The sequence below is a fragment of the Mirounga leonina genome, unplaced genomic scaffold (assembly GCF_011800145.1).
Source record: "Mirounga leonina isolate KUSES-001 unplaced genomic scaffold, KU_Mleo_1.0 Mir_200, whole genome shotgun sequence".
Taxonomy (NCBI): domain Eukaryota; kingdom Metazoa; phylum Chordata; class Mammalia; order Carnivora; family Phocidae; genus Mirounga; species Mirounga leonina.
Genome location: NW_023270503.1, coordinates 27,969,877 through 27,994,860, shown reverse-complemented (window position 1 = coordinate 27,994,860; position 24,984 = coordinate 27,969,877). Strand labels below are relative to the sequence as shown.

At 40.2% G+C, this 24,984-nt stretch overlaps 1 protein-coding gene across 2 annotated transcripts in view; it reads left to right on the top strand.

Moving 5' to 3' along the window:
* BRCA1 (BRCA1 DNA repair associated) overlaps positions 1-24,984 on the top strand; it is a 63,934-nt gene that overhangs the window by 17,116 nt on the left and 21,834 nt on the right. The window contains exons 4-14 of one of the 2 annotated variants that reach the window (XM_035027210.1): positions 1,032-1,109; positions 2,728-2,816; positions 3,396-3,535; positions 4,722-4,827; positions 5,785-5,830; positions 6,785-6,861; positions 7,759-7,872; positions 11,077-11,202; positions 11,606-11,694; positions 16,012-16,183; positions 22,899-23,025. In XM_035027210.1, the coding sequence (XP_034883101.1) occupies positions 1,032-1,109; positions 2,728-2,816; positions 3,396-3,535; positions 4,722-4,827; positions 5,785-5,830; positions 6,785-6,861; positions 7,759-7,872; positions 11,077-11,202; positions 11,606-11,694; positions 16,012-16,183; positions 22,899-23,025 (1,164 nt within the window). Of the gene's footprint in view, positions 1-1,031; positions 1,110-2,727; positions 2,817-3,395; positions 3,536-4,721; positions 4,828-5,784; positions 5,831-6,784; positions 6,862-7,758; positions 11,203-11,605; positions 11,695-12,339; positions 12,599-16,011; positions 16,184-22,898; positions 23,026-24,984 lie in introns of those variants that run through there. The other variant, XM_035027209.1, reaches the window with a different exon arrangement.

Genomic DNA, 24,984 nt, shown 5'->3' with positions numbered 1-24,984 from the left:
TCCTTCCTTCCTTCCTTCCTTCCTTCCTTCCTTCCTTCCTTCCTTCCGTCCTTCCATTTGAGAGAGAGAGAGCAAACAAGCATGAGTCAGGGAGGTGAGGAGGAGCAGAGGGAGAGGGGGGAGCAGACTCCCCGCCGAGCAGGGAGCCTGACACAGGGCTCAATCCCAGGACCGTGAAATTATGATCTGAGCCGAAGGCAGACACTAACCGACTGAGCCACCCAGGTGTCCCTGGCCGTTCACTTTCTTCATGGTATTATTTGTAGCACAAAAGTTCTTAAGTTTGATTTAGACCAATGTATCTATTTTTTCTTTGGTTGTTTGTGTATTTAAGAAATCATTGCTAACCCAAGGTCAAAAGGTTTATAGTTTTAGTTCTCACATTTAATTCTGTGATCCATTTTGAGTTAACTTTTTTGGATTGTGTGAGGATTCTAGCTTCTTCTTTTTGCATGTGACCATTTGGTTGTCCCAACACTATTTGTTGGTAGACTATTCTTGTTCTATTTAATTATCTTGGTGTCATTGTTTAAAATCAACTGACCTTAGATATATGGGTTTTTCTCTACTGTCAGTTCTGTTTTGTCGATGTATAGGTCTGTCTTTATGCCAACACCACACTGTCTTGATTTACTATAGCTTTGTAGTGACGTGCCGAATTTTTAAACTAATTATAATTGTTTTACTTAAACTATTTACCATTTATATCTGATTATGCAATGTGAAATAATTATGAATATATCATTAAATATGCCATATTAACTTTTTAATTAGTTTTATTTGATCATAACAGTCAGCCCTATGCATGTAAGTTCAGTTTTCTTAGATCATTGCTTATGTAGTTTGGTTTTCTGCTTATGCAGCATCTAAAAACAGTTAAAGCCATTGGTTGTAATTCACCTGCCATTACGTTTAAAATGGCTCTTAAGGGCAGTCGTGAGATTATCTTTTCATGGCTATTTGCCTTTTGAATACTGTCTACCAAAAAAAAAGTAACTTGAATTGTTCTTTTCGTTCTTTATAATTTATAGATTTTGTATGCTGAAACTTCTCAACCAGAGGAAAGGACCTTCACAGTGTCCTTTGTGTAAGAACGATATAACCAAAAGGTATCTAATTTGGGTAGTGATGGGAAGTTGGAAACATCAACAGAGGAAAAAGTAGAAATTCCATAATAGAGCCGGTGTTCCTCTCAAACTATTCATCAGTAGAAAAAATGTATAAGCGAGTGTTAGGCTAACGGAGTAAATTATTTCTGAAGTCATTTTCTTGAAAGTTTTATGGTAGATCTGTCTTATAAAGGTATTAGCAATTCATTGCCTCTTTCTAACGCTTCTGAATGGCGCAAAAACGTGCAGTCTTAACTAAAGTGGGACTGTACCATTCTGCCCCCATTGTCTCCAGGTCCTGCTTTTCTTTTTCTTTCTTGCGCTTATTTCTACGTAATTATTTATACACACACAGCGTGTTTATACATTGTGGGTCCCTCCCACCAGGACGTAAGTTCTCCTAGGGCACTGGCTTTTTCTGTCTCAGTCAATGCTGTTTTTTCAATGTTTGGCACATAGTAGTCACTCAGATATTTAAAGGAATAAATGAATTACATTGTCCTACAACTTTTCCTAAACCGAAATCTTTCTTTTGACATTATCATCTATGATGTGGGAAACAAAGGCAGAAGAAAAATTATTAAATTTCCTTACTACTTACAGTCCATTGACAAGTCCTTGAAACAGGCAGAGTGACATTCCTCTAGGGACTCAACTGCCTCCATGTTGACACTTTGCCCAGGGCAAATGGCAATCTTAGCCTGACCCTCCAGGATCTTGTAAGTCTACTTTAACATATAAAAATTCCTTTATCTCTAACCCCCAAGATAATGTTGGCAATCATCCCCCAAGCGTATGACCCACCGATATACATCTGAAGGGTCTCATAACTAAGGTTTTTTTTTTAATTTTTAATTTTATTATGTTATGTTAATCACCATTCTGTGACTAAGGTTTTATTAGACAGGAGTAAATGACCTTTTCCTAACAATAACTAGCCCCCTCAAGGTCCTGGAAACCTTGCTTACAAAATTCCTTAGAGACTTACGCTATCCCTAACTCCCTCCTGACTTGAAAGTATATAATGGGCCACTCCTCATGACCCCATTGTAGCTCTTCCTGCCCACGGGTTCCAGTCCCCGTGCTTTAATAAAACCACCGTTTTGCACCAAAGACGTCTCAAGAATTCTTGGCTTCGAACCCTAACATCTTTCCTACATCAGTCTATCTGCTTTTGAAGTAACAAAATCATCATTTCACAGAAATCCCTGAGAGCTCAAATTAGGAGGTTGGGTGGATGGAGTTCAGGTGTTAAGAATGGTAAGTTCTCTATGCAGTGGATTTATATCTACTATGGATACTCTGGTTTCTCTTCAGATCGCATAAATCTTTCGCCTTTTACTATGGATTCACAGTACTGTTATTTTAGAGAATAGGCTTTTGGTAGGCTTGAATGGCAAAAAAAAAAAAAAAGAAAAGAAAACAACCAATCCTGACACACAGTTTGTTCTGATGTTGATGGTGTTTTGATTTAATGCCGGTGATAGCTCTGTTCTCTAAATAGAATTTTTTTTACTGTTGCTACATCTGTTTTTTGTCTACGCATCTTTCCTTATTTTAGTGTCCTTAAGAAGTTGATAATCCTTTGCTGAGTGTTTCTCAAACAATTTAATTTCAGAAGCCTACAAGAAAGTACAAGATTTAGTCAACTTGTTGAAGAGCTGTTGAAAATCATTCATGCTTTTGAGCTTGACACAGGATTGCAGTGTAAGTGTTGCATAGCCCCGGGCGCCAGCACTCAAGCGGCTGCCCATTAAAACTCAGGAAGTTTTCACAGTTATTCTGTGAATAGGCAGTAGCACCTTTTGGTCTATGCTAATTTTAACTCTTTATCTGTGATTTATTTTTTAAATCATTCCCGCTGGTCTCACACCTCATTTTATAGGTCCTGAGATGCACATTTTTCACATTTTAGCATCTCCAAAATTGGGAGCAATTTACCACCTGTGGTGTGCCATTGTTAATTTAGTGTGTTTTCTCTCTAAGTGGCGTAAAAAATAATGGTGCGTCTTGCATCATTGGTATCTTGGATTCAATGAAATATGGTATTAATAGGCAAATTTGTTAGTACTGAGGTGGGGAAAAAAAAGATTAGAAATAACTTTGACAGTCTGTGTGTTTCCTAGGAGTAGAATTTCCAAGGTAGATTAAAAAAATGTTAGGTAAGCTTTAATGCATTGTCTTAACAAACCAGAGAGAGCATACACAGGATTTCTTTTGGTTCTTTGATACAGTTACTATATTGTTTCTAACTACAACAATAACATTTCCCTTTGTAATTCATAGTTGCAAACAGCTATAACTTTTCAAAAAAGGAAAATAACTCTCCTGAGCATCTAAAGGAGGAAGTTTCTATTATCCAAAGTATGGGCTATCGAAACCGTGCCAAAAGACTTCGACAGAGTGAACCTGAAAACCCTACCTTGGTAAAGCCATTTTCATTTATTTTGGTAACATCTCTTTATTGAGCATTGTGAATTAGTGAAGGTGCTAGATGCTCATGGATTTATGTAAAAAGTCAGTAAACATAGGGCACCTGGGTGGCTCAGTCGGTTAAGCATCCTACTCTTGGTTTCAGCTCAGGTCATGATCTGGGGGTCATGGGATCAAGCCGCGCATCGGGCTCTGTGCTCAACGCAGAGTCTGCTTCAGATTATCTTTCCCTCTCCCTCCTGCTCAATCGCTGTCTCTCTAATAAATAAAATCTTTAAAAAAATAAAAACTTCTTTTTAAAAAAAAAGGCAGTAAACAAGGTAAGATAGTAAATTAAGTGGTTGGTCAAGAGCTGAGAGAAGGTCCATGTACCTAGTGTGGGCAAGAGAGACCTGGGTCCATCCCCTGCTTTAGTGCTTTATCCATTCTGATGCTTGTCTAAAATAGCCATGAGGTCACTGATGTCTTTAAGGTTTGAGCTTGCTGGTTTTTAAAATAACCATCTCACGGCAATTCTTCAGGCATGAGGAAGTATCTTCTAATTTATTTTCTTTGAAAAGTTGCCTGGGAAAAAAGTCAGTTTTTACCATTTGAGAATTGCTTCAACTTAAGAGGTGTAATTGTCAAAGAAAATGCAGTGATTTGCTCTGTTGTTACTTGCATATGAATGAATAATGCAGATCTTAAAAATAATAGTTCTCATCATACCAGCATTCATTTTTCAGTAGATGTTGAAGGACTCAAAAAGAAGGAAAGTTTCATCAAAGTAATGTAGGATTTTTAAATATTCTTTCCTATACTGAATGTTTTTAGGATTGCTGGGTTTTTATTCATAACCCTGTTATCAGATGTGATTGGAAATGTGTACTAAATGAATTTCATTCCCTTTCTATACTATAACACAAAGTATTAGCTTCAAAATATGCTTTTCTTCAAAAAATTACATAGATAATACATAATTCAGTTTAGAAAAGCTTAAAACAACAGAGAGAGGAAAAAATATTCAAACCACATATAACTCATACATTTTGATTTGTAGTTTGCCAAGTGTTTTTTCCAGGTGTCAAATTTTAGCTAATTATGATGGTCTGTTTTGTCCATGGCCTGGAGTTTCTCTTCAAGAAAAGAAACACAGAACCGGCCAATAATTAGTTGATCATTCTTTACTGTACTGCTTAGCAGGAAACCAATCTTAGTGTTCAACTCTCTGACCTTGGACTTGTGAGATCTCTGAGGACAAAGCAGCAGATACAGCCTCAGAATAAGTCTGTCTACATTGAATTGGGTAAGAGACACAGATTTTGTAAGTTTAGAATAATAGTTGCTGGATTATTGTCTTACAGTTATACCAAAAGCCTCATAATTTATACAATGACAGGGAACTTTGGGAAGTGGAAATAAAATAATTTTATTTTTCCAGCCTTATGGTGTGTTACAGATAGTGTAAAAGATGTAGCGCTCACCTTTTTATAAAATAAGACCCTTATTTTATAAAGAGAACAAAGGAAGGCTGTCTTGATTATAGCATGTGTAAACATGCTTTGGGAAGATGGAGAGTAGGGATAAGAAATAACATGATGGGATGGCTAGAGCATTTGGAGGGATCCAGGATACGTTGTACTAGACTAGGAAGACTTTTAAGAAGAGCAGAGCTCCGTTCAAACAGGTCTCTCTAATTGTCTTATCTTTTAGAATGTATTTATAATTGGAAAGAGTGACCCTCTTTAGGTTCCCAAGCACCACCATATGTCTACCATAGCACTTACCAGATTCTTTTGAAATTACCTGTATGTCTTTTCCCCTCTTAAAGATCATAAGTCCCAAGACAACAGGTGTTGTGTCATAAAAATAATCAAAATAACTATAATAGCGAATATTTAGGAGCACTTACCACGGTCCAGGCACTAGTGGGCCTTACTTGCAAAACTCATTTAAGATCCTTGGCAAACCCATGAGGTTGTTAATGTTATTATACTTATTTTACACATGAGCAAAAAAAGGCACATGGAGGTTAAGACATTTTGCCAAGAAAACAAAGCTGGCAAGTGGCAGAGCTGTGATTCAGACTTGGGACTTCTGTGTGACCTGCCATATGTTTCATTATGTCTGAAGATTTTATATATAGTGAGTGTGCAGTAATATTTCTTGAATGAATATCTGTTGTGCAATGAGTACATTTATTGAGTTTAACTCTTTCAGTAAAAATCCTTTTATTGATTTGTTATCTGGGGAATGTTTTTAGGATCTGATTCTTCTGAAGATACAGTTAATAAGGCAAGTTATTGCAGGTGAGTTAAAGAGAGCCTGTGTCTGTGTAGTTGGCATTTTTGTGTTTAGTTAATTAATATTAAGGATTGGTATTTAGGTTAGAATCATGGCATTGGAACAGAGCTTAAAGGTAGTTTACTTTTTATAGGTGAGAAAACCTCTTAGTGGAGTCCAGAAGAGTATAAAATAACAGAATTCTGCTCAGACTTGCTTCCAGCAGACGGTTGTGTCTGACTTAGTTCCTCACGCACAGTAGCATTTTGGCTCATGAAAATATTAAAGGACTTCATTTTCAATTCTTTTTTTGTTCCTTAATTCCATCTATCTCTCAAGCTTTGTCTATATAAATTATACAATAATCTACAAGCCACCCCCCCACCCCAACTGGGTTACCTGTCAAATTGCTTTCCTTAGGAATTATTGCTTAACCCTAAGATCTGTGATGGCTTGTCTGAACTATGGTGGTACCATTGCCAGTCAGATCTTGTTTGCAAATGACTTTTTCCTAATCTCTCATTGGGAGAAAATGTTTTTTAGCTGGAAGAGAAGCACAGAGGCAGCGTTGTGTTCTATTAGAATGTCTGCTCTATCCCAGTGCTCCCTTTGTTTAAGTATCTTTGCTCTTGCTTTCTCATTAAAATATACTTTTAAATTATGTTGGGTTTTTTTTTTTCCTTTACTATCTTTGGGTATTGTTTGGCTACCATTTAAATTTTAGTTCTCTTTTGCCCGTCCATAAAGCAATGTATCTATGCGACTACTCTGATTTTTGTGACTGTTTTTCCTCAGTGTTTGACCATTTCATTTTGACTAGAAGTTTCTAAAGCAGAGTGCAAACTTCAAAAAGTGAATCAAATTGATCAGCTTACTGCAACCATGCCTAGAGGAGCTAAAATACTTGATCTTGCTTATTTGACAGCTCCGTGAGCATATAACTAGTGTTTCTCATTAAGGCTTCTGTCTTTTCTCTGTAGTGTGGAAGGTGACAAGTTGTTACAAATCACCCCTCAAGGAGCCAGGGCTGAAGCCAGTTTGAATTCTGCAAAAAAGGGTAATGATAAGTCTTCCCAACTTAACAGGCGTTGAAGAGAGAATGGGTAGATCCTGTACTGTAATCAGATTATTCTGAAGACCATTTGGGACATTTATAATTCACAACATCTCTTTGCAGAGTTAGAATGTCCTTCTTTCTCAAATGTCATGGTACAGGCTGATCTGTTTCAATGGCACGAGGCTGATGTGATTATAATAGTACCCTATGTAACTGGTTGTTGCCTTTTACTTTTAACTGACGTGTTTGTGTTTTATCTTTTTTTTTTTTAGCATTTTTTTATTTTTATTTTTTTAATTATTGTGTTATGTTAATCACCATACATTACATCATTAGTTTTTGATGTAGTGTTCCGTGATTCATTGTTTGCATATAACACCCAGTGCTCCATGCAGTACGTACCCTCTTTAATACCCATCACCAGGCTAACCCATTCCCCACCCCCCTCCCCTCTAGAATCCTCAGTTTGTTTCTCAGAGTCCATAGTCTCTCATAGTTCATCTCCCCCTCCGATTTCCCCCCCTTCATTTTTCCCTTCCTATACATTGGTATTTAAATATAGGGAGTATGAGTCGGAAGATAGAACAGAGCACTGTATATCTGATACCCAGTCTGCTTTTAGTTCACTGTCAGAGGTTAGGGAAATAGGAGGTGTGGTTTATGAACAGGGAGAATTCTGAAGTTAAAGTTTTAAGTATCATGAGTGGAAATAATGAGAATCTAGATAAATAGGAATTCTGTGAAAGTGCATGAGCTTCATCTTCAGTATACTTGGTGGTTTCTGAGGTTAGTTTCTCTAAAAATAGCCAGGTGCTTTATTTCCAAGTTGTATTAAGTGTACATATTTTTTCATGATAATGCAGTTTTTAAGCACCTTGTGTTTTTGTATACTTTCAGCTGCTTGTGAAATTTCTGAGGACATAACAAATATTGAACATCATCAATCCAGTAATAAAGATTTGACCACCACTGAGAAGCATGCAACTGAGAAGTATCCAGAAAAGTATCAGGGTATTTCTGTTTCAAACTTGCATGTGGAGCCATGTGGCACAAATACTCATGCCAGCTCATTATGGCATGGGAACAGCAGTTTATTACTCACTAAAGACAGAATGAATGTAGAGAAGGCTGAATTCTGTAATAAAAACAAACAGCCTGGCTTAGCAAGGAGCCAACAGAGCAGATGGGCTGAAAGTAAGGAAACATGTAATGATAGGCAGACTCCCAGCACAGAGAAAAAGGTATTTCTGAATGCTGATCCCCTGTGTGGGAGAAAAGAACTGAAGAAACAGAAACCTCCATGCTCTGACAGTCCTAGAGATTCCCAAGATGTTCCTTGGATAACACTGAATAGTAGCATACAGAAAGTTAATGAGTGGTTTTCCAGAAGTGATGAAATGTTAACTCCCGATGACTCACATGACAGGGGATCTGAATCAAATACTGAAGTAGCTGGTGCAATAGAAGTTCCAAATGAACTGGACGGATATTCTGGTTCTGAGAAAATAGACTTAATGGCCAGTGATCCTCAGGATGCTTTGATATGTGAAAGTGAAAGAGTCCACACCAAGTCAGTAGAGAGTAATATCGAAGATAAAATATTTGGGAAAACCTACCGGAGGAAGGCAAGCCTCCCTAACGTGAGCCACACGAATGAAGATCTAATTATAGAAGCATGTGCTATAGAACCTCAGACAACGCGAGCCCATCCCCTCACGAATAAAGTAAAGCGTAAAAGGAGAACTACATCAGGCCTTCATCCTGAGGATTTTATCAAGAAAGTAGATTTGGCCGTTGTTCCAAAGACTCCTGAAGAGCTAGTTGAGGGAACCGACCAAATCGAGCGAAATGGTCATGTGATGAATATTACAAATAATGGTCCTGAGAATGAAACAAAAGGTGATTATGTTCAGAATGAGAAAAATGCTAACCCAACAGAATCATTGGAAAAAGAATCTGCTTTTAGAAGCAAAGCTGAACCGATAAGCAGCAGTATAAGCACTATGGAACTGGAATTAAATAGCTCCAGTTCGAAAGCCCCTAAGAAGAACAGGCTGAGGAGGAAGTCCTCCACCAGGCACGCTTGTGCGCTTGAATTTGTAGTCAATAGAAATCCAAGCCCACCTGATCATAGCGAACTACAGATCGATAGTTGTTCTAGCAGTGAAGAGATGAAGAAACAACATCTGGACCAAATGCCAGTCAGACACAGCAAAACGCTTCAGCTTATGGAAGATAAAGAACCTGCAACTGGAGCCAAGAAGGGTAGTAAGCCAGGTGAACAGATAAATAAGAGACTTGCCAGTCATGCTTTTCCAGAGCTAAATTTAACAAACGTACCTGGGTTTTTCCCTAACTGTTCAAGTTCTAATAAACCTCAAGAGTTTGTCAACCCTAGCCTTCGAAGAGAAGAAATAGAAGAGAGCCGAGGAACGATTCAAGTGTCTGATGGTACCAGAGATCCCAAAGAGCTGCTATTGAGTGGAGGACGAGGTTTGCAAACTGAAAGATCTGTAGAGAGTACCAATATTTCATTGGTACCTGATACTGATTACAGCACTCAGGACAGTATCTCGTTACTGGGAGCTGACACCCTAATAAGGAAGGCAAAAACAGCACCAAATCAACGTGCAAGTCTGTGCGCAGCAATTGAAAACCCCAAGGAACCTATCCATGGTTGTTCTAAAGATGCTAGAAATGACATACAGGGTTTTGCAGATCCATTGACATGCGAAGATAACCACACTCAGGAGACAAGCATAGAAATGGAAGAGAGTGAACTTGATATGCAGTATTTATGCAATATGTTCAGGGTTTCAAAGCGTCAGTCATTTGCTCTGTTTTCAAATCCAGGAGATCCAGAAAAGGACTGTGCAACGGTCTGTGCCCACTCTGGGGCCTTAAGGAAACAAAGTCCAAAAGTCACTCTTGAATGTGGACAGAAAGAAGAAAATCAGGGAAAGAAAGAGTCTGAAATCAAGTATGTGCAGGCAGTTCATGCAACTGCAGGCTTTTCTGCAGTTAGTCAGAAAGCTAAGAAGCCAGGCGATGATGCCAAATGTAGCATAAAAGGAGGTGCTAGGCTTTGTCAGTCATCTCAGTTCAGAGGCAAGGAAACTGAACTCCTTATTGCAAATAACCATGGAATTTCCCAAAACCCTTATCATATACCACCACTTTCTCCCATCAGATCATCTGTTAAAACCCTATGTAAGAAAAACCCGTCAGAGGAAAGGTTTGAGCAACATTCAATGTCACCTGAAAGAGCAATGGGAAATGAGAGTGTCATTCAAAGTACAGTGAGCACAATTAGCCAAAATAACATCAGAGAAAGCACTTTTAAAGAAGTCAGCTCAAGCAGTGTTAATGAAGTAGGTTCCAGTACTAATGAAGTAGGCTCTAGTATTAATGAAGTAGGTTCCAGTGGTGAAAACATTCAGGCAGAGCTAGGTGGAAACCGAGGACCTAAATTAAATGCTATGCTCAGATTAGGTCTTATGCAACCTGAAGTCTATAAGCAAAGCCTTCCTGTAAGTAACTGTAAACATCCGGAAATGAAAAGGCAAGGAGAAAATGAAGGCGTAGTTCTGTCTGTTAATGCAGATTTCTCTCCATGTCTAATTTTAGATAACCCTGAACAACCTATGGGAAGTAGTTGTGCTTCTCAGGTTTGTTCGGAGACACCCGATGATCTATTAAATGGTGACAAAGTAATGGGGAAAATGTCACTTTTTGCTGAAAGTGACATTAAGGAAAGATCTGCTGTTTTTAGCAAAAGTGTCCAGAAAGGAGAATTCAGAAGGAGCCCTAGCCCTTTAGACGATACACATTTGGCCCAGGGTCACCAAAGAGGGGCCAGGAAATTAGAGTCCTCAGAAGAGAACACATCTAGTGAGGAGGAAGAGCTTCCCTGCTTCCAACACTTACTATTTGGTAAAGTAACCAACACACCTTCTCAGTCTACCAGTCACAATGCTGTTGCCACAGAGGGTCTGTCTAAGAAAACAGAGGAGAACCTAGACTCACTGAAGAGTAGTTTAAGTGACCTCAGTAACCAAGTGCCATCAGCAAAGGCATCCCAGGAACATCACCTTAGTGAGGAAGCGAGGTGTTCTGGTAGCTTATTTTCTTCACAGTGCAGTGCATTGGAAGACTTGACTGTTAATACAAATACCCAGGATCCTTTCTTGATGTTTGATCCTCCTTCCAAACAAGTGAGGCATCAGTCTGAAAACCTGGACGTTCTGAGTGACAAGGAACTGGTTTCAGATGATGATGAAAGGGAACTTGGCCTGGAAGAAGATAATCACGAAGAAGAGCAGAGTGTGGATTCAGACTTAGGTATTGGAACCAGGTTTTTGTGTTTGCCCCCGTCCGTATTCTAGAAATGAGCTAACTGTTGATGCCTTGTGGGGGAGCACGTTTTACAAGTTTCCAAGTGCAACTAAAGTCACTGCTTCTTAAACTTTACACATGTTCCTCCTAAGGTGCCTTTCCTTAGAAGTCCTTTACCCAACTAGCACATCTTCTTTGCGTGAGATCTAATCGTTGGTGGACTTGTTTCTGGTTTTCGTTGTTATGATTTCCAAGAGGAAATCCGGGTGTCCCAAAACAAGGAGTGTAATAATCATTTTGCATAACCCGAAAGTGAAGTTTGTCCTGCCAATGGGAAGACATGGGTACAGCAAGTTGCAGTATGTGCTGTCTGTTTTTACATCTGAGGCTATTTTTGTCATCATTTAAGGTGAAGTGGCATCCGGGTACGAGAGTGAAACAAGCCTCTCTGAAGACTGTTCAGGGTTTTCCTCTCAGAGTGATATTTTAACCACTCAGGTAAAAAGCTTGTGTGGGTGTGTGTCTGTTGTGTCCTCAGCGTTTGGTAGCATGCATCCCACATTCTGACATTTGCTTGTGTCATCTTTTAGAGTTCATGGTACCTTGTCTCCTCAAAGTAGATTGTAAGCATCTGAACGGAACTCATGCTGCCTTTTGTTTCATACACACACACATACATACTAGCTGGCTGAGAGCACTCAATCCTGAATTTAATGAATAAGCTAAACCTTCAAAACGAATTCTCCCTATAGAAAGAATATCTGTGAAAGCACTACTGTATCAAAGAGAGGGGTGTGTTTATTCTCGGGACCAAATTGGAACCTACAGAGTTCTCTTTCTGTTAGAGACGATCTAGCCTTTCGTTGTTTCGTGGAGATTTCTTTTTGTTCTTTCTCTTCTAATCTGGTAGTTGTTTGTTCTTTGGTGCCTGTAAGTCCTCTTTTTTCTTTAAAAAAGAAAGTACACAATTTTACTTCCTGTATCTCATGGTCAAGACCAATATTGGGGTTACTTATGAATGGGATAAGAGCCTTGTCATATCTACGGCATTTGATAACATGAATGTTCCAGTATGACAGAAAGAACAGTCTCGAAAAAGCACTCTATCACAGCGTTTAAAGATTAACACCATCATCTTCACAGAACAGGTAATAGTAGTTGCCTTCGGAGCGGGGAAGTAGAAGACTGGGAGGAGAAGGAGGAAGCCCTACTTTTCCCTGAATATCCTTTTGTGCCTTGAGTTTTATACCATGTATGTACATTAGTTATTTAAAATACTAAGTTCTGTGGGTTACCCAGTAATTATTATTAGTAACTTACTGTTACATATTCTTCATTCTCTCTGTATGTGCACAAGAGGATGTGTACACCTTACCTTTAAAACATATTTATATCCTACTCCATGTACTTACATTGTTGTTGTTGTGGTTGTTGTTTTTAAGATTTTATTTATTTGCGAGAGAGAGAATGAGAGACAGAGAGCATGAGAGGGAGGAGAGTCAGAGGGAGAAGCAGACTCCCTGCCGAGCAGGGAGCCCCATGCGGGACTCGATCCCGGGACTCCAGGATCATGACCTGAGCCGAAGGCAGTCGCTTAACCAACTGAGCCCCCCAGGCGCTCCCCATGTACTTACATTGTAATGTTGTTTTTTCTGTCATTAAGTTTTCTTCAGTGATTGATTTTTAATTACATATAGTATTCTGTCTTTTGGGTAAGCCATGATTTATTCGACCTGTTGCTGAGTATGAGGGTTGCAGGGTAAGAGGCACAGTTTGCTATTATGTACAGCACTATGGTAGTATCTTTTATTTTTTATTTTTTAAGTAAACTCTACACACAACATGGGGCTTAAACTCACGACCCCAAGATCAAGAGTTGCATGCTCTACTGACTGAGCCAGTCAGGTGCTCCTGTAGTAGTATCTTGATTACTAAATATTTGCCCATGTTCCCAATGATTTCTTTAGTATAAATTCCTAGGACTGGAATGTTTGGTCTTTGATACATATTGTTACATTGTTCTTCAGAAGGACTGAACAAATGAGTATTCTTCCAGCCCCTGTGGTACTTGATGATTCCCATTTCCCTGTATCTTTGCCAACACAGGTGGTATCCAGTTTTAAAATCTAATTCTTGGCATTGCTGTGAGGACTACAGAAAGAAAGGGCTTGTCTTTGCCTGTTTTCTGTACAGAGCAGATCCCTCTAGGATTTAAACCTGGTCAGGAAGTCAGGAAGAAACCTGTTCCGCACCTGAGTTGTCACCAGTGTTCTCCCCGTCTACGGGATTGCCATGGTGACTAATGAACAAAAAGACTAAGGAGACCTTTTCTCTGCAACTCCTATGATCCTTTGTGGGTGTGGATTTGGGGCTCTGTTGACCTTTCACCAATGCCTTTCACCTTTTTGTCCCTTGTGTTTTAAGGTTGTAGGTCTCAATTTCTGATTCTGTCCAACCTCCTTGTTTTTCATATTCCCGATCTTATTCCCAGAGATATGTCTATTTGTTCAAGATTCATTTTGCAAAGGCTTTTATCAAGCATTTACCCCAAAACAGACTTAAGGTCAGATTTCCTGGCTAACTTAAATCTAGAGTAGCACAGACAGGCAAAATGATTGAAGCAGGATCTTTTCCCTCTATCTGTTTAAAAACTGAATTAAGGAGAAGTATATAGGAGATAGAGAAATCCTAATTTGGTACCATTAGTATCTGTTTTTAATCAAAGACTGATTAATTGTATTCATTCATTCATTCATTCACTCATTTCTGCATTAAACATTGACTGAGTACTTACTACCTGTTAGGCATCAGGAACACAATGATTAAGGAACGATTCCTCCCATCAAGAAGTGTCCAGTATTCCACTTCGATATACTAATGCATTAGCAGTATGACTGAGGTAGTGGGGGATCGTTCCTGATAGTAGATGTAGATGGTGGGGACTTCCAAAGGAGCCATTTGAGCTGGACCTCACAAGAGGAGAAGAGTTTTTCCAGGTAGAAAGAGAAGGGAGGCAGCAATCGAGGCAAAGACACCGAGGCATGAAATGTCCAGAAAGCAGTTTTCCTGTGACTGGAAAACAGGGCACATGGGTAGTTTAGGGAAGAAATAAAAGATCAGGGTGTGAAAGGCCTTTTGAATGCTGTGCTTAGGAATTTGGACTTTATCCTGAGGGCAGTATGAGTAATAATTATATGGTGTTCAGAAAGTATTAACTTATCTGAGCAATGGTATACCCCTAAGGTTCTTATGGAAGAAAGAGACATGATAAACATGGCTTTTAAAGAACTTCCACAGTAATGCAGCTGTATTAAAAGAGATCAGAGTAGCATGTTGGGAATAGAAAAGAAGAATAGGGCCAATTCCAGAAACACTTAAGAATTAGAATTAGAAAAAAAAAAGCCTCAGTAAGCAATTTGGTTTTGGTCTCCCAAATGTATCTGGGCAATTACCTGCAAGGGAATTTAGGTTATAAAGTAATTCCTTTGGGAAAGCCCAAAGGAAAGTTCTCTAATTACAGTTCTCCTGTTACTATTTTTCCTGATTTTCTAACCTATTTAATGGCCACAGAGAGGTTCAGATGTGATGGTCATGCCAGAAGTGACTAATAGGGCTTCAGAAGCTTATCAGATAGCTGTGCACTCAGTTTCCTTCCAGATTTACTGAGGCAGCTCCAGGGCCAGGCTGTGATCAGCAACAGAACTACCCACAAGCACCACGTGGTGGCGATGGCGCTGCCGCAGACGCTGGCCACAGGGCGGTCTCGGCAGCAGCAGAAGCCTTTGTGACGCTGGGAATACGTTTTCTGGTCATGAAAACCTGAAAACTGTGAACTCAGTGTTGTGGGAGAAAGTAGATGGCTTGTTTTTAGTAGAGGGCAAAGTCATTTGTAAGGATCAGAAGCAACGGAGGGTGAAACAGTCTGTTTCCCTGGGGTTCTCCGGCAACCATTGATGTTCCTTTTAACAGTGATGAAGAAATGTATGTTTTGGAAAGCTCTTTACTTACCAAAAACCTAAGGCTTAGCAGATTTCTTCTTGAAATGGAGAAATAAACATCAGAAGCCCCATAAGCAAGAAGAGCCCATTATCTTGAATTGAAAACAATAACTGTCCTTACAGGATTTCCCAGGGCTCTTTCTGCTAGATCCTTCCCTCCAGCAGGTGATCTCTAGGTACCCTCTCCGCATGCAGAATGGCAACACAATGAGGACTATAATCCCCAGAACTAGAACGTGCCTCGCATATAATAGATGGTCAGCGAATAGTTGTTGAACAAATAGATAAATCAATGGATTAGCTCTTTGCTCTCTCTCTTTTAGAAACTAAATGGTCAAAGAATCCCAGAAGAAGAGTCCTCAGCAGCCAGAAATCAGACGTTACTATATGGACTAATCCAAATCTCTTATGAGTCCCACTGTCCCAAATCTGTGAAACACAGCCTGTGTAAAATGTTAACAGAATCATGCTAATTTTAAATATCGTGTTTGAGTACCTTCATTGTAGGTTTTTTTTTTTTGCTCCCTAGCTTTAAAAGAAAATAACCAGCTTTGAAAGGACATCACAGTAAAGCCAAGTCTATTTGGGAGAGTTTGAAGAGGTTTTTTTTCCCCCACCCTAACATTATTCTGAAATAATTTCATGGGCATTAATTGCAGGAATATGGTTGAATTAAAAGGTGTTCAGCCAGAACTCATAATTCCATATGAGGTGGTTTTGGTTCCCATGCTAAAATCAATTGATGTGACATATTCTTGCTCTCTGGCAAGTTGCTAAAAGAGTGTGACTTTCCTGGTGTCATTTCTTGTGTTTACAGCAGAGGGATACCATGCAAGATAACCTGATAAAGCTCCAGCAGGAAATGGCCGAACTGGAAGCTGTGTTAGAGCAGCATGGGAGCCAGCCTTCTCACAGCTCCCCTCCCCTCCTAGCAGACTCTTGTGCCCTGGAGGAGCTGCTCAATCCGGAACAAAACACATCAGAAAGAGGTTTGTCATATTGGCCAAGCTCTGGTATGTTAAGCAGAATTCTTCTCCTCCCTAAGCCTTTATCTTTCTAAAAGGAGTGGGCCTGGGGGGCCTGGGGGGCTCAGTTGGTTAAGCATCTGACTCTTTTTTTTTTTTAATTTTTATTTATTTATTTGAGAGAGAGAAAGAGAGAGAGCACGAGAGAGGGAGAGGCAGACTCCCCACTGAGCAGGGAGCCCGACGTGGGACTCGATCCCGGGGCTCCAGGATCATGACCTGAGCCGAAGGCAGTCGCTTAACCAACTGAGCCACCCAGGCGCCCAAGCATCTGACTCTTGATTTCAGCTCAGGGTCCTGGGATCAAGCCCCACAGCTGGCTCCGTGCTCAGCGCAGAGTCTGCTAGTCCCTCTCCTTCTGCTCCTCCCCCTGCTCATGCTCACGCTGTCTCGCTCTCGCTTTCTCAAATAAATAAATAAAATCTTAAAAAAAAAAAAAAGTGTGGGCCTAACTCCAACATTTTATGTTCTTTGCTCAGCATAGGTTTGCTGAGTCACTCTATGGGTAATTTTATTTAGAGCCTTGCCTCTGGTCCCTGCTCACACCTAATTTACCTTATAGAGTAACCAAGACAGTCACAAAATGGCATCGTCTGACTGAGTACCCACAATGAGGAGATGCTATGGGGAGCCCATAGGAAAGTGAGAGTGATGGGGGAGACTGGAAATAGACAACTCTTCGTTCTAGAAAGCTTAGAAAAAAACAACACTCAGACTTAGTCTTTTAACAGTGGTGTCAGGTCCGAAATCCCTTTTTTTTTTTTTTTTTTTAAGATTTTATTTATTTATTTGACAGAGAGAGAGAGACAGCGAGAGAGGGAACACAAGCAGGGGGAGTGGGAGAGGGAGAAGCAGGCTTCCGGCTGAGCGGGGAGCCTGATGCGGGGCTCGATCCCAGGACCCTGGGACCATGACCTGAGCCGAAGGCAGACACTCAACAACTGAGCCACACAGGCTCCCCGAAAGCCCTATTTAATGTGTGTTCTGATTTTGAGAGAGAGCTATCCTAGGTGTCAGGAATTGCACCATGATCCACAAAAAGTCCAGTTATGCGGGAGAGGCAGGCGCTTTATAGCACCATTGTGGTTATCAACAAGACCAGATGGACCTCTGAGAGAAGGCATTTGGAGTAACCAGGCAGCTTGGAATTGATCAGAAGTGAGCACTGGGGGCACCTGGGTGGCTCAGTCATTAAGCATCTGCCTTCGGCTCAGGTCATGATCCCAGGGTTCTGGGATCGAGCCCCACATTGGGCTCCCTGCTCGGCGGGAAGCCTGCTTCTCCCTCTCCCACTCCCCCTGCTTGTGTTCCCTCTCTCGCTGTGTCTCTCTGTCAAATAAATAAATAAAATCTTTAAAAAAAAAAAAAAAAAAAGGAAGCACTGAGCTGAGGAATAACGTGGCATAAATGAAGGAAAGTGATCTGGAAGTTTGAGTCTTTAATTGGACAGACCCTTGTGGAAGACAGCACATCAGGCAGGTTGTAAACAGGGGCAGATCAGCAGACACATGGGTGAGAGGCTGTGCACAGGCACAGATTCCACAGGGGAGCTGCTGCTTAGGGACAGGCAGGTGTGGTGAGCCCTCCCAAAGTGTTCTTCACTGCTGTCTCCATGATACCTACCCAGCTTACTTAGTGTGAAGGTTCCTTCTTCGTTGCTCCCTTCCACAGCCCTGCTGGAGGCCTTAGGGCCTGCCTTTTCGTCTTTCTAGGAATTCAAGTCTTAATTCTCCAGAATAGTGTGGCCCTGGTCCCAGAATGTGCCTTGCAGTATTTTTGTGTTCAGGGAGAAACAGTAGCTCATGCATGAGAAGCTCGGGACTCTGTTGCTATGGCAGTGGTTCAAAATGTATTTCCTTAAATGCGTTCTTTGTAACCGTACCTTCATTTAGTCATCTCCCAGATAATGAAGCCCAAAGTCTCGTCCCCAGCACAGTTTTCTTCTTTGGGGTGCTTTCAGCATCTTCAGTCTAAAAACAGACTAGACTTTCCATGTTAATGCACAACATAGAAAATGTTATTGTCTGGCTTTGAATATGTGTATAAATCTACTGTCTCCTCTTTGGAGTGTTGTGTGTGCACATTTATTTTTTCCTGAAGATCTGCAGACAACGTGTTTCTTGTGGCTTTCTTTCTTTCATTTTAAAATTTCATAAGTGCTATATTTTTATACATTATGCTTTACTATGGATTTGAAAACCTTTTTGGAAATTTCTTCTGAATCTCTGTATAACATTTTTGTCAGGAGCTTTTATTCTATCCTTTATAGTAAACTTATTCACAGTCTTCTTTCTCATGAAATTATAGCATCCTCAGATTTCTGAGGTAGGTGAGTAAATGTTGAAGCAGAGGGAGAAGCAGGCTTTCTCCTGAGTAGGGAGCCTAATGTGGGACTTGATCCCATGGCCCCAGGATCATGACCTGAGCCGAAGGCAGATGCTTAACTAACTGAGCCACCCAGGCGCCCCTTAAGCAAACTTCTTGATCTCGGAAGGGTAGTTTTGTTTACCTTCAGCTGTATGGACATATTTTTTAATGCGCCTTTTATTTTTGGATAATTTTAGATTTACAGAAAAGTAGCAATGTTAGTACAGAGGGTTCCTGCCAGAATTCTACCCCTTATCTAGTTTTGGTTTCCCTAATATCATCCTACATTACCATGGTGCTTTTGTCAGACCCAAAAAACCAACATTGGTACATTACTAGTAACAAATAAAACTGTAGACTTATTTGGATTTCACCAGTTTTTATTTTTAAAATCCTATATATTTATCTCTATATAAAATCTATAATTTAAGATCCTATATATAAATATAAATTATATATATATATTTTAATCTCTGGATGGCAGGATTATGGGTATTTAAGATCCATTATTCTTTTTTTTTTTTTTTTTAAGATTTTATTATTTGAAGGACACTTGGGTAGCTCAGGCCCATTATCCTGGGGCCATGGGATCAAGTCCCATATTGGGCTCCCTACTCAGGGGAGAGCCTGCTTTGCCCTCTGCCTGACGCTCCCTCTGCTTGTGCTCTCTCCCTCTCTGGCAAATAAATACCATCTTAAAAAAAATAAAGATTTTATTATTTGAGAGAGAGCACAAGCGGAGAGAGGGGCAGAGGCAGAAGCTGACTCCCCACTGAGCAGGGAGCCTGCTGGTGCAGGGGCAGGGCTCGGGGGCTGGATCCCAGGACCTCGGGGTCATGATCTGAGCCAAAGGCAGATGCTTAACCAACTGAGCCACCCATGTGCCTGATCCAATATTCTTAAAATGATGAAAGCCCTTTTACTAGAGTCTTTACATCAAATGTTCTGCCCTTAGCATAAATCTGTCCTGGGGTTTATCTAGGGGTCATTCCCAAGCCTGCATATTTTTGTGCAAATGTGTGTCCTTACCCATTATAAATTATGTGTACTTCCCTCTACAGGTAAAGCTGTTTCATATCAGGCACTTTGTTGGGTTTTTTCCCTCCTGGATTACCTGTCATTCATGAAGCAAACGTTAGCATTTGTAAGATCACAGTCCGTTACAGTGGAAGGGATTTTCAGATGCATCTGAGCTTTTCTGTCCTGCAGTATGTTCATTCCTGGAAGCACTTGTTAAAAATTCCCAGGCTTCTGCCCTGGAAATTCTGAATCAGTTGGGGTGGGTGGGTTATGTACTTTTTAAAACTGAATTTCATTGTAGGTCCTGTACTTTGTAGTTTATCATTTCTTTTTTTTTTTTTTTTCCTTTTTAATTTAATTTATTTATTTGACAGAGAGAGACCAGGAGAGAGGGAACACAAGCAGGGGGAGTGGGAAAGGGAGAAGCAGGCTTCCCGTGGAACAGGGAGCCCGATGTGGGACTCGATCCCGGGACCCTGGGATCATGACCTGAGCCAAAGGCAGACGCTTAACAATTGAGCCACCCAGGTGCCCTAGTTTATCATTTCTTAGAACTGAATTTCATTTTAGGTTCTGTATTTTGTAGTTTATCATTTCTTAGTATCTTTCATTCTTCCCTGATGTTTTTTCCTTTGATCCCCCCCAATACTTTGCATAATTCTTAGTACATAATAGGCAGTAAGTTTATTAAATGTTTGGTCTAGCCCATATTCCCTACCCATGAAGAATATAATAGGTTAAGACCCCCAGAAGAGGGGGTGATTTAAGAGAGACTGTTCCAGGACTTGGGCTCTGGGTCCTGCTTTATGAAATAAGGATTAAGGAAGAAGAGCAGAAAACTTTTGTCCTGGGTTTTTTGTATACTATTGAGTTATTGGATCTAACTCAGGTTAGTTTAATTTCTTTGTAGTTTGAGCCTTATTGTATTGAAAAGAGTGGGGCACCTGAGTGGCTCTGTCAGTTAAGCGTCTGACACTTGGTTTCGGTTCAGGTTGTGGTCTCAGGGTCCTGGGATTGAGCTCCATGGGGCTCTGTGCTCAGCTAGGAGTCTGCTTGGGATTCTCTCCCTCCCTGTCTGCCCCCAACCCTGCTCTTGAGTTCTTGTGCATGCTCTCTCTCTCTCAAATAAATAAATCTTAAAAAGAAAAAAAAGAGCAACTCATATGCCAAATGTTTAGACCATGGAATGACTGTAATACCTGTGTTTGTGTCTGAGGCTCTCCCCTCCACCCTCGTACCCTTTCACTTTTTTTTTTTTTAACCCTTTCCAGTGTTTAATTATTTGGTGTGATTCCTTAGAGACTACACATGACCCTTTTTTTTTTTTAAGATTTTATTTATTTTTGACAGAGACAGTGTACAAGCAGAGGAAGCAGCAGGGAGAGGGAGAAGCAGACTCCCTGCTCAGCAGGGAGCCCGATGTGGGGCTCCATCCCAGGACCCTGGGATCATGACCTGAGCCGAAGGCAGACGCTTAACGACTGAGCCACCCAGGCATCCCTACACATTACCTTTTATCAATTATCACCCTGTATTTGGGGGGAAATGATACACAGTTGAAAGAAAAACCTGCTGGTTCACTGTAAGACTGCTTGCTTTCAGCAGTTGGGAGTTCCTGTGTTCCTAGAAAGGCACAGGTCCAGAAAAGATAGACATAAAGCAAACTAGAAATAATGCATTTGAGGAATAACTCGGGAGATCAATGATTATTTTCCCCCAAGCTACCCAGTGACTTAAAAAACAATTTAGGGGCACCTGGGTGGCTCAGTTGTTGGGCGTCTGCCTTCGGTTCAGGTCATGATCCCAGGGTCCTGGGATCGAGCCCCGCATCGGGCTCCCTGCTCAAGTCAGGAGCCTGCTTCTCCCTCTCCCACTCCCCCTGCTTGTGTTCTCTCTCTAGCTGTCTCTCTCTTTGTGTCAAATAAATAAAATCTTTAAAAAACAAACAAAAAATTTAATAAATATAGCCTTTTGTTTAAATTTTTCTACCTTGATATATGCATTTGAGCTTTTCTAATAAAAGCTCAAAATAAATTACAGTCAGTGATTTTTTAGTGGGTAGAAGACGTTTGTAATTTTAAGTGTTTGTTTTTGCTTTTTAAAAGATTTCTGCCTTGAAGGCATTTCCTAGAAAGCAGTGGTACAATAATACATAGAGGAATTAATAAATAAAAAAGACACACCAAGATGCCAGAACTTTGCCTTGGGTCTGTTGTGTGTGTTTTCCTTTTCCTGTGCCATTTCATCAGCAGTTCCATAGATTACTTCAAAGTTCCTTATCAGTCAGCACCTTGGATTTTGTGTGTGTTGGTTTTTTGGTTTGCTTTTTTTCTTAGTCATTGAAAAAGGGAAGCAAAATGTCACCTGTTTTTTCCTTCTCATCCGACCTCTCCCCTGTTTCCCCACAAGTGCAAAAAACTCAAACTCTCATCCTCTACAGTCTTTGATGTGGAGGCAGTAGAGAATGTGCTTTGTGCTTTCCAGTACTTTCTCTTCCCTGTTATCTAAGGGAACTTTAGGATTATTTATTTATTTATTTATTTTTAAAGATTTTATTTATTTATTTGACAGAGAAAGACACAGCGAGAGAGGGAACACAAACGGGGAGTGGGAGAGGGAGAAGCAGACTCCCTGCCGAGCAGGGAGCCCGATGCGGGACTTAATCCAGGGACTCCAGGATCATGACCTGAGCCGAAGGCAGTCGCTTAACCAACTGAGCCACCCAGGTGCCCCAGGATAATTTATTTTGCTGCAGAGATTAAAAATTCATTTCCTATTCTTGTTTCCTTATCATTCAGGGCCAAAAAATGTATGTTTTTTTCCAGCCTCGTCTCAGCCAGGTATCTTCATTTACTCCGTCCTAAAGTGTTTCCTTTCATTGTCCCTACTATTTTTGAGTCATTTAGTTTCATCTGGTGCTGCATCACTTACGTTTACAAATTCTGTTTGATATACTTGTTTAAAAACCAATTTGAGGGCGCCTGGGTGGCTCAGATGGTTAAGCATCTGCCTTCGGCTCAGGTCATGATCCCAGGGTCCTGGGATCGAGTCCCACATCGGGCTCCCAGCTCAGCGGGGAGCCTGCTTCTCCCTCTGACCCTCTCCCCTCTTATGCTGTTTCTCTCTCGCTCGCTCTCTAAAAAATAAATAAATAAAATCTTTAAAAAAAAAAACAAACCAATTTGATTGTCACAGGTTGCTGCTTTTGAAAAAATCGATATCCTCACCTGAATTACCACCATCGGGACAAAGCAGTAAAGTAGATTTCTTTGTTTTCTCATTCCATTTAAAGCAGTATTAACTTCAGAGAAAAGTAGTGACTATCCTATAAGCCAGAATCCTGAAAGCCTTTCTGCTGACAAATTTCAAGTATCTCTGGATAGTTCCACCAGTAAAAATAAAGAACCAGGAACGAGAAGGTAAGAAGTAATAAATGTCAAGTTGTAGTATCTAAGTAACATCTTTACTTATATTGAACTCTTATTATTAAATTTTTTTCACCATCCTTTTTCTGGTTTTTTGTAAAGAACCATTTCTAACCTCTCATTGCCCCAGGACACTTCTTTTGTTTAATTGCACATAGGTTTTCTGGATCTATACAGGGCATGAGCTACGAAGTCAGAAATGCACAGTAGATCTGTCCCTTTTGAAGGGCAGAATAAAATATAGAACTGAAACCTAAACAAGCCTGGGAGCTGAGGTAGACCAGCAGCCCTTGGACCTGATTGAAGTTTTGGCCTCTCTAGAAAAAGTTTAGCTATTGATTTACCCCAGGAAAATTCAGAATATCTTTCAGGGATGTCTGTGCAAATCATATTGAGATAAGACTGTGTAGCACTTCATATTTTCAAAAGTACTATATCTGCTTCCTCATTGGATCTTTACAATACTGTGAGGGTAAAAGAACAAATAGGGACTGTTCTTCCTATTTGATAGTGCAGGACAGAACCTCAGAGCCATCAGAGTCCTGCATCTTACCACTCTAGGAAGGAAAAGGAATTCATATTTATTGAGTTCCTGCTGTGTGTCAGTATACTTTTATTTTTTGTCTTCCTGAAAATAGTGACAAGTTGTCGATAATCTAATCATACTATCTTTCAAGCCTCTTGAACTAGGATATATTTTTGAGGCTGGGAGACTGACATTGTGGCTGTGACAGAATGCAAAGATCTGGCCTCCACAGGCGCTAGCCCATGTTTAGAGGGAATGACTTCATTGCCATGTTTTAATCAATTAGCTAACCATCCATTTAATATTTACACTAAATATTCCTATACCTCCTCCTCCTCCCCAGTGTACCCTACAGAGACTTCTATTAAAGAACCTACACATTGGGGCACCTGGGTGGCTTAGACAGTTAAGGGTTCAATTCTTGATCTCAGCCCAGGTCTTGATCTCAGGGTTGTGAGTTCAAGCCCCACATTGGGCTCCATGCTGGGGCGGAGCCTACATAAAACATATATTGAATATATATTGAATGTATATTTCATATATATATATATGGAAAGAAAAGAAAAAATACCTACACATTGATTGAATGTCCTCTTTCTACTGGAGTACCTGAGAGCGGCGATTCGGGTTTTGCTCATCTTTAATGCACAAGGCCTACTTTTATTGCCTGACTTGTAGTAAACACCCAATAATTGTTTAATAGACAATTATTTAATGTATTTTAGTTATTAACATTATTATAATATTTTATATAACCCATTATAATAGATTATATATTATAATAATTTTATTATTTGATTATTTAATAACCAGAGTTATTTAAAGGAAACTCTTAATAATGCATTGAGGATGAATTCCTCAAATCTCTTAAGTATCGTTTAAATCTGTTGCTAAGTATCTTATTCCGCAAAGCCCTAAGCAGCTGAAAGAGTGGAGGACAGAATCACTGGGCGCACAGTACTTTATAGCTGGCTTTTGTTTTGAGAATGGCTTTGGACATTGAAAAGACAGGAGGTAGGGATGATTCTGTGAATTCTGCTAAAATTGGGTAGAAAGAATGAGTGTAGAAATGTCAAAATTAATCAGCTTTCTATTTTCATGAGAGATCTGATTCTAATACATCCATTTGGACTCAAATGGAATAGTGTATAAAATTTGATTGAGTGAGTGGCAATGGAGAATTTGGTGAAATTTGCTGACACGCTTTTTTTTTTTTTTTAAAGATTTTATTTATTTATTTGAGAGAGAGAGAACACATGAGAGGGGATAGGGTCAGAGGACGAAGCAGACTCCCCGCCGAGCAGGGAGCCCGATGCGGGACTCGATCCAGGGACTCCAGGATCATGACCTGAGCTGAAGGCAGTCGCTTAACCAACTGAGCCACCCAGGCGCCCTGCTGACACGCTTTTAAAGATTTTTTTTTTTTT